Raw genomic sequence first — 10,106 nt, 5'->3', positions numbered from 1 at the left:
GTTTGTCAAGGCTTTCCTGTGCTTATGCATATGCAGACTACCAGACAGTCAGTACGTTGATGTTCTTGCACCTTTCCATCTGGCTTCCACAGAGATGTCAGCCAAAAAACATATTTCTGCCTCCAGAGTAATTCCACTAATCCGAATGGTACAGCACAAACTGGCTGTAAAGGCATCAGCCATTAAGAAGCAAACAGCACTGCATCTGATAACACAACTGCAGCATGAGCTGCACAAGTGATGCACAGTGGAAGATGTCAGAGTTCTGGCCTTAGCCACCATCTTGGATCTGAGATTTAAAACATTAGCCTTTGGAAATGAAACCCATGGACAAGAGGCCATGACAAAACTGACCGCAGAGTGTGCTGGAGCCATGAGGGCTGAGAGGGGAATGCCATCAACCTCACAGGTAGAGAACCATTTATTCCATGTGAACACAAGCAGAGAACACACAGACCACGGCAGGATCAGGTTAACCAATCAATGACTTTATTAACACAAAAGTTAAGAGACGGCAGGGATGCAGCACAGCCAGCAGGTGACTGCAAACAGAGGAAAGATATTAGTAAAAAGCACAAGAGCAACAAGTGCAGGGGCCAAAGTGACTGTAGGAGCTGAAGCTATAATCTGGCAGAGAATGGAGTGAGGAGCCAGCTTTTATGGAGGAGGAGATGTGTCAGGTGTGTTGCACCACAGCTGCCTGGAGTTCTGCTGATGAGCTGATGAGATTGGAGACTGATTAGTTGCAGCTGCTGCAGAGCGACACAGTGGAGAGCAAGAGAGAGAGAGAGAGAGACAGGACAGCAGAGCAGAGCAGGGAAAGGCAGAAATAAAGAGGGAGAGAAGAAGAGAAGAGGAGGTCATGGGAGGTCAGGTGGGGGCAGATGCAGGGACCAGGGAGGGGGCCGTGACAATTTTATTATTGTGTTTTCCATACTTCTCTAGTATCATGTATTAAATGTTATTAACTCCATCAGTCAGCTGCCAACATAGAACCTGGGCCTTCAGCAGAAGACAACTTGTGGGATCTTCTGGACAGCAGAGTTGGTTTGTATTATGGCCTGTTATTACTGTATGCATCAATTTCTTATTATAAAAATGGCAAATTTCCCCAATCTTTTTGTTTAGGATGAACACAACAATCTCAAAGTGCTACTGCAGATGCTACAGTAGAAGTTCAGAGGTATCTATCTGAGCCCTACGTCTCCACAGGAGAAGACCCGCTCACTTACTGGGCATCACGTCAAACTGTGTATCCAAACCTCTTCAAGATGGCCAAAAAATATCTCCACATACCAGCAACTTCTGTGCCATGTGAGCAGGTCTTCTCCAAAGCTGAAGAGGCAGTCAGCCACAAAAGAAACAGACTGAAACCATGCACTGTTGAAATGCTTCCCTTTTTAAATAAAAACCTCTAAACACTCCCTGGTTTACACCCCAGTTATATTGCCACAATGGCCAAGTTGCAGAAGCACTACCATTCACTTCCACATCACATAATACTTGTGTCCCACACAAAGTATCACAAGCACGTTCCTGTCCCCCAGTCCCTCTATACACACCATATGCATGTATATTTTATACACATACACACACACACACACACACACACTTAAATATATATTTATATACGAAAACACACACACACACACACACACACACACACATATATATATATATATATATATATATAGGTCATATATAAGAGTATATATGTATGTATGTATGTATGAATATATATATATATATTCATACATACATACATATATACTCTTTTAAACATTCATTGCTAGTACAAAGCAGTGTGAGACAAGCAGTCCTGAGGCTTTTTCAGTCTTTTCCACTTAGATGCTGTTCTGACACAGAGCCAGCAGATGTCGCTCTTCTGGCTGTGTCAAACGCTTCGAAGCAGTGTGTCATTCTTGAAGCAGTTGTGTCAAAGTGGTTCACTGCTTCATGAAGCTTTAATTTCACCATCACTGGTGATTACTGCAGACAGCAGAGTGCAGACAGCTTGGGAGAGCAGGGAGCAGCAAGACAGAGACAGACACAGAAGAGAGAGGAGAAGACAGGAAGACAGATGCAGAGACATAGAAAAGGAGGGAGAAAGAGAAAAAGAGGTGCCTTTTTTCAATGCTTGATCTTGCCTCGGAAACAAAGCCTAATTCACATTTTCTTTTTAAAAAGTTTGCTTCATATTAACTTTTCATTCGTTCTCAGTTTTGTTAAGGCCAATTTAGGCTTTCTGTGTCTGCAAAGGTATGCATGAGGTAAATTTAATCATTCATAACATCTGCAAGCGTTGTGCAGACCTAATAATCAGCAACAAGTCACAGGATCTTAGAGCACTTACACAGAACAAGGTCAAGACCATACAATACAAAGCAAAAGTCAACTTTTCCATTTCAGTAACCCTTTCAGCAGAACAGAGCAGAGAGCTAGACAGAAAAACATTACAATGACAGACAGAAAACAATAAACAAAACAACAACACTGAAAACTTCTCTACTATAACCTGACCTAACCACAGGCGTCTGCAATTACATTACTGATATACGCTGCCTGTCCAAAAAAAAACGTTGCTGCCTAGACTTAACTAAGAAAATAGGTAAGAGCCCTACATTGGATAATTACTGCAGTGATGAAAACATTTCAGCTGGGAACAACTTATTTAACCCTAGCTGATGCAGTGAGGAGCTTCTCATTTCTTAAATAACCATGTCGGAAGACGTATCCTGTGGCCAAGGAAAGGATGTTAATCTGTCTCAGAAGGGTCAAATTATTGGCCTGCATCAAGCAAAGAAAACAACTAAGGAGATTTCTGAAACTACTAAAATCAGGTTAGGAACCGTCCAACACATTATTAAAACCTGGAAGGATAGTGGTGAGCCATCATCTTCGAGGAACAAATGTGTTTGGTCACATGGTCTGATGAGTCCAGATTTACCCTGTTGTGATGGGCACATCTGGGTAAGAAGAGAGGACGATGAAGTGATGCTCTCATCATGTCTAGTGCCTACCAGCCTGTGGGGGTTAGAGTTATGATCTGGGGTTGGTCAGGTTAAGCAACGTTATGTTCCCAAAGAATGAGGTCAGCTGACTACCTCAATACACTGAATGACCAGGTCTTTGCATCAATGGAGTTTATCTTCCCTGATGGCACGGGCATTTTCCGAGATGACAATGCCAGGATTCATGGGGCTCACATTGTGAATGAGTGACTCAGGTAGCATGAGACATCATTTTCACACAGGGATTGGCCTCCACAGAGTCCAGACCTCAGCCCCATTGAGAATCTTTGGGATGTGCTGGAGAAGACTTTGCGCTGCGGTCCGACTCCTATCAGCAATATAAGATCTTGGTGAAGAATTAATGCATCTCTGGACAAAAATAAATGCTGTGACACTGCAGAAACTTATCAAATGATGCCACAGCGAGTGACATACTCAAAGCTAAAGGCAGTCCAACAAAATATGAGAGTGTGCGACCTTTTGGCCGGGCAGTGCATTTCCTTAGGATTAACCCACCGTCTAATACGCCTTGAATGCATCTCCGTGTTTGGCAGCGCCGCGGTTGCCTTCTGGGAAATGCAGTTTTCTAACCGCCCCCAATGTTCTTTCAACATTTCAGTGACGTTTCTGCAACGTGATTTCATGAGCTGGAAATTTCTGTCTTGAAACAACTTCCGCTTTATTTCTGCGCTTGGAACGTTGATGTAAGGTTCATAACGGTTTACCGGAACGTTTCGACGGTTCGCAGTTCGACAAAACTTCAATGGAGCACGGTATTGGAGATAACGCTGACCACGACTGGTCGGCGGAACAACGAGTGGACGGCCTGGTGAACAAACACATGGCAGACATCGCTCTGGAAGCCCTGCAGCAGCGGCTGTCCGCGGTCACCGAAGAGATGCACAGTCTGGCCCAACATGTCTCCAGACGCTCAGGGGAGGAGTTCAAAGACGAGCCGCGGCGAGGGGACGTCAGCTTCGGCGTGGAGCCGCCGCTCTCCTGCAGCTCCGGAGCGGTCGCTTCATCCTCAGGTACGCGGTTAGCTTTTACTTTACCTCACAGCGAAAACTGCAAGGAGTTCAGTATGTCTAAATGGTCTGTCGGGAATCATGGTGGGCTGTCTTACCACGTAAATTTACACTTCCAAGGAATTTGTGTTGGAATTTGCAGAGTGGTAAGAAAGTTAAAGTTTGCCTTGACTCGGTGGGTGAACTTCATTCCATGTGTGAGTTTGTGGTTTTGAGTAACGTTATTTATTTAAACACTGACATTGTTGCACCGTGCAGTTTCAACTTCAAACTACATTTTCTGCATTCTCTTCAAATAGGTTCTTTTGCAATGTGTTTTACGTCTACTAAATAATGTATGATCGATTTCCGGCATGTTTACTGAAACCAATATTCTGAAAGCGAGTCAAAATAATTCACTGTAGAGTGTTACTGGGAAATGGTAAAGCATTAAAAGCATGTAATTCCACTCACAATCCTTGAGTGTAAAATGTGTTGCTGTAGTAGCATCAAAAAACCCAACAAGCTATTTAGTTGAATGAACAGCAAACTGTAAAATATCCATGAGGATGTTGCCATGGTTACGTACCTTAACAGTGACTGATATCTTAGCCCAGCTGTGAGATGTCAGCACATCTGTTGAGGGTGATTTGATCAGAGTTCAATAATTCCATCCATTTCACTATAGTTAGTGTGCTGCACACATAGGCCAGTGTCTGTGGGATAATATGGGAAGTTACTAGAAGATGATGGCCAGAATCACAGAAGACACCAGAGACTGTTTCTAGGAAGTAGTAGTTATTGTCATGTCTCTGTGTCTTGAAAGATAATTCCTGTTCATTTTAGCTAACTTCCATCTATTGTGTACATATGGACACTGATTTTGCACTCTTCATCACCCTTATAGATCTGGGGAAAATATAAGTCAGACAAAACAATGTACGGTGAGGCAGGAAGTGTGAGCACCCTGATTTTACATGAACTGTTTTAAGGAATGTAGTTGCCGGACATTTTGCTAACTGCATTAGGATCTCTATCTGAGATGCTTCCACCCTGCATAATGTCTCTTTTGTATTTATGGTTTTGTGCTGGGGAGGCATGGTGTAGCAGTGGTTAGCACGGTCACCTCACAGCTCGACTGTCTGAAAGGTTCGAATCTTGGCCTGGGCTCCTTCTTTGTGGAGTTTGCATGTTCCCCCTGTACATGTGTGGGTTTTCATCAGGTTCTCCAGCTTCCTCCCACAGTCCAAAAACACGATGAGGTTAATTGGTGATTCTAAATTGCCTGGAGGTGTGAATGTGAGTGTACTTGTCTAACTCAGTGTGTAATCCTGTTGTGGACTGGTGACCTGTGCAGGATGAACACTGCCTTCACCCTAAGTCAGCTGGGATGGACTCCATGGATGGATGTTAGAGCTGCCAGTAATACTCGACAGTTTTACACTTTATGCAAAACTTATACTTCCATTTCATGCTGTGCTACATTATACAGTAACCTACTGTTTGTCAAAATAAAATGAACCTCAATCTAAGAAAAAAAGTAACTATTGAGAATAATCAATAAAATATAGTTGATAGTTTATTCGAAAGAGAAACAGTTGTCAGAAGCAATACATCTGTCGCATAAATATCACATGACAGTTTGTTAGGTTATACATGGCAGTGGCCAGATTTCTCCACCTTACATTAATCTTGCCTCACTTGGTTCTCTCCTCTTCAGAGACTGCTCAGAGAAAGATCATCGCCCTGCTGGTGGAAATAAAAGAGGAACAGCTGAGGCAACGGGCAGTGCTGAGGAATATTCAAGCTCGACTTCAGGGTCAGACACCCAACAACGAAGACAATGTGGAGGCTCTGGACATAGATCTCCCTGTGAGGACCCTGGAGCAGCTAGATGCGATAGAGACACAGCTGGAGGACCCAGGGACACAGAAGAGAATGGTAGTTTATACTGGGTTGATTACAAGTGACATGTTTGAATTGACTGATGTGTGAATGTCCAGGGCATGCTAGGAAATTGATGTTAAAACCTCCTCCAAATTCTAGGTCTCTTACCTTTCACGGCTTGGTGGGGCTACAGTTGATGATGCGGTGAGACGTCTGATGAAAGCTGTGCTTTCTTTCGCTGTTGGTTCTGAGCTTAACTGGGTGGGTCGTGGACAGAAAAGGAGCTTCAAAAACACCCGCATCCAAGGAGTGCTCTTTTGTAAGTATGCATTCTGTATAAAACGGCCAAATGCAAGGTAAGGTCAATTTTAGTAAATCCATGCACGATAAATGAAATTTCAGAGCAGCAACAATCCACTGCTACCCTAAAGAATAAATCTGATGATATTCCATGCTTTTCTTTGTAATTCCAACAAGAAAGGCACTCATTGAGCACAGTACTCTGACAAGGCTGCTCAGTCTTTGTGTCATTTCCAAATCTTTAATAAAAAGTGACCTTGCATTGAGCACAGGCGAGTGTTATGCATGTGTACGTTATGTACAGATAGCGAATCGCATGACCTAAATATGTAGCGCTGCAGACTTTGCCTTTTTTCTAACACTTCATGTCAAACTTTGCCTTTTGTTTTAATAAGTTTTCTTTTAGGTTTTAACTGACATTATCATATTATAGGTAACATTGCAATAATCTAAAGATTCTGCTCTAAATCTCAGGTGCTCTGAAGCGAACACCAGTGGGGAAGGAGGCCACCCATCACCAGTACGCTGACGTGGTGAAGAGATGGCTGCGTTTTGCTCCCTTCAGACAGGGAGGAACTGGCCGTCGCTACTGGAAACCTCCTGTAGACAGTCCACATTCTCAGGAAACAGACAGTTTTAACCAAAGCTGCACAAACTGATGTTCATCTCACTTACTAGTTGTCCCAAGACACTGAACACAAACGGTTTCTATTCAAAGTTCAGATATTTGCTAAAAACACAGTGTGCATGGAAAGACTGTTGATAGCAATATAAAGATTTCTGCACACTATGCATTTCTGTTATTTTTCTTCATCCAAAGTGCAAATGTTCCCTTTTCAGACATGCACGCCTTTCCATTGATTTGACAGCATCTAAAAGGGTCGGCTGCATGTGTGAATGGGTCTCTTTACTGTAAGAGTTGTGATGGTAATCTTACTAAGTCAGACTTAGTAACATCTATGTTGTAACAGTACAAGTCTGAAATGCCCGCTCATTAATAGAAAGGCACGCATAAGCGACATACTCAGACTTTTGGGAGACACCTTTTCACACATTTCAGTACTACTGTTGCAAAAACATTGCATAGAGAGAAAGAAACAGTTAGCTGCCAAAATCATAAAACATTTTTCATTTGCTTTGTCTTACAATTTCTCTCTATAACAACCTGAAATGTCCATAAAAAATAAAACTTCACTGCAGTGAAGACAGAAAATGTCAGAATGATGTGACCCACTAATATTTAATGTATTCCAGTTGATTGTAGTAGTTTCAGTGCTTAGAACATAGCAAATATATTAGGTTATTAGTTATTTGGACAGATTGAGAAGCTGCTGTTAGTTTAGGCTTGGCCTTTTGTATATTTGTACAATATTATGTATAACACATCAGTTGATGTGCCGTCCAATCTTGTGTGAAAGACAAATAATTTACACACATACTATATCTCTCCATGTCTGTAATGGGAATGTCTGAATGAAGGAATGCTTCATGTCATAAGGAACATTAATGTAAAAGTAGCCTGTGTCTGAATGACCACAGACTGATTAAGCAGCAATGTTCCATGTTGCACATTTAAAAAGGGCTTTAGATTAAAACCACTGTATGGTTTCTTTCCAGTGTGTTGTTTAACATCTTGTACACCAGCACTGTCTGGCCAAACGCAGCTTTAACGTCACAGATGATCCTGCAGGGGGTGGCCCATTTGAAGCTTTGCCTTCTGTTGGTTCACTGTGTTTCAGATCTCCCTTGTTAAGAAGAATTTTTACTATTCATGTCAGCTTCCACCTCAGAAATGTAGAAGTACCATCAAATAATACAGTTTCTACTAGATTCCATATTAAGATGCCAATTTCTGTCTCCGTCATTTTTCCAAATGGGTCCTTGTGCAGTTGACTAAAAAAAGAAGAAAAAAAATCAGGTGAAAAAAACACAAGTATGTCCTAGTCGTTACCCTACACATTCATTATGTCTGATGTGATTTCAAAAGCAAGAGATGTGCCAAGAATATGCAGACTGCTCTTTATTATAATTGAGTGGTGGCTTTAAGATGCATTACTCTGGAAGAGGTGACCTCTTTGCCATGGAGTTTACACTATTTATATGTTATTCATTTAAGTTATGCAATAGGTAGTTTCAGTCACACTATGTTATTTCATGTTTTGCACCATTTTGGCATAGCCCACATAGCATATACAGCTTGATATGTTTAGTCATTTCTGAGGCATTGACAGGCTTGTTTTTAACAGCTGCTGTAATAGATTCAGGTTGTCTAATGTATTACACTTTACTATGATGTTCCGGTTAATTTGCAATAAACTGTACCACAATTTCCCCAAATGTAGTAATTTACAGTATACAGCGGTAAATTATGAGGTTTTTTTCAAGAAAGTTGGGCACAAATTAGAAGAATAATGGAAAAAAATGGTAGTTGTTGCAATTCAGATGTAACCACTTGCTACATTTGAGGTTTTAACTCAGAAATTCTAATTCTGCATTAGGGAAGTGAAACATAATTCATAAACTGGTGTCTGGTCTGTGGAAAATTACAAAAGTTCAACTGCTTGTATTTCCTGATCATTATCAGTTTAAAGCGCATAACTAAGGAGCTGCAGCTGAATGCTACAGGTAAGAATGCATCCCAACCATCATGCAGCATAAACCTCAACTAAGAGTTGCTTCTAGTCTTTCAAGGAAACCAAATTTCCTTTTCTCAGAAATATAGTTTATTATTAAACTTAACCAATATTTTCCTATTATTTGTATTAAAAACTTAGATATACTGAGAGCATTTTCTCTGTTTCCCTTATAGTTAGGAACAAACCTCCGTAAGACTTTCTCAGAAACTTTTGTGTAATACAGAGCTAAATCGCAATGAATTTTCATGAAATTCATTGAGAAGTTTCCAGCAAATTAGAACAGGCAGTGTCATTAAATAGAGCGTTATCAACTGATGCTCAAAACAACATATATTGCAAGGTTATAATACAGCAGTTAATCATATAGTGGAATCCAAAAGTGATATATAACTAGTGAAAATACTTTCTAATTCAAAAATGTTATCATCTGCTAAAGCATTAAGTGAAAGATGTCCTTGAATGTCAGAATATCTCAGTATGTGTTTGCCTTCTTATGGAGCTGCTTGGACTTTACCAGTTTGTTCAGACCTGAACAGCCGGGTTTCCAACCAGGATGTGACTTTCTGCTTTTTGTCATGTCATGAATGTTTGTTTCTCAGTCTTCTAGTGCTCCATAAATGTTCAGTGGAGATATGAAAGTCCATGACAGTCAGCACTCCTTGATCTCCTTTGGTCTTCAAGTCTTCAAGTCAAAGCTTGATCTTAATAAGGTGTGTTGAGGTATATTATGTGGGCTTGAGCCACTGTGACATCTCCTCTCTCCTGTTGGTCTCCTTATATACATCTGTTTGTCATTGCCACTGATCTCTAACTGGTATGTAACAGCAAACATTGAAACTGTTGGATTATAAAGAGTGAGACTTTTGGACATTAGGTGTCTGTGTGTCTAAATGGGTCTTTCAGGGCTGTGCAAGGACCGTTTGATGCACTCACTTAAAAATGATCTGTCATTTGTGGCTTCATGATAAGTAGCTGCTGTGTGCACATGAATCACAATTTGCCTTTTCCTCCCACACACACACACAACTACAACATTTTGCCATACGACAGGTGACATGTAAACTGTTGATTCTCTCTTCATAATCCAAAGTCCTGCTGGGAAACGCTGGATCAATTTTTTTTCCACAGACACATTACTGTTTTTGTTCCTCTTTCCATTTCTAATAATAAATGTTGCTTTTAAAAGAAATCTGAATAGCGAACGTTGCACTAATCACAAAAATAGGTGCTGAATAATACTTTTAAAACAATCTGATGAATCGTGA

General features: G+C 41.0%; 1 protein-coding gene across 1 annotated transcript; it reads left to right on the top strand.

The window, feature by feature from the left end:
* Positions 1 to 3,624: 3,624 nt before the first annotated feature.
* si:dkey-187a12.4 (uncharacterized) lies at positions 3,625 to 8,536 on the top strand. Its single transcript, XM_023295327.3, has 4 exons — positions 3,625 to 4,042; positions 5,739 to 5,959; positions 6,065 to 6,224; positions 6,680 to 8,536. The coding sequence occupies exons 1-4, from the start codon at positions 3,775 to 3,777 to the stop codon at positions 6,862 to 6,864; spliced, it is 834 nt and encodes a 277-aa protein (XP_023151095.2). The 5' UTR covers positions 3,625 to 3,774; the 3' UTR covers positions 6,865 to 8,536.
* The last annotated feature ends 1,570 nt before the right edge of the window (positions 8,537 to 10,106 follow it).

The sequence above is a fragment of the Amphiprion ocellaris genome, chromosome 16, assembly GCF_022539595.1.
Source record: "Amphiprion ocellaris isolate individual 3 ecotype Okinawa chromosome 16, ASM2253959v1, whole genome shotgun sequence".
NCBI classification, from domain to species: domain Eukaryota; kingdom Metazoa; phylum Chordata; class Actinopteri; family Pomacentridae; genus Amphiprion; species Amphiprion ocellaris.
The sequence above is the reverse complement of the archived record's forward strand: the minus strand, read 5'-3'. Positions and strand labels throughout refer to the sequence as shown.

Excerpts from the sequence above, each read along its gene's own strand:
- si:dkey-187a12.4 (XM_023295327.3), top strand. The coding sequence starts at position 3,775 with ATGGAGCACGGTATTGGAGATAACGCTGACCACGACTGGTCGGCGGAA. Across the intron at positions 4,043-5,738 it reads AGCGGTCGCTTCATCCTCAG|AGACTGCTCAGAGAAAGATC; the intron begins GTACGCGGTTAG and ends TCTCCTCTTCAG. Across the intron at positions 5,960-6,064 it reads CAGGGACACAGAAGAGAATG|GTCTCTTACCTTTCACGGCT; the intron begins GTAGTTTATACT and ends TCCAAATTCTAG.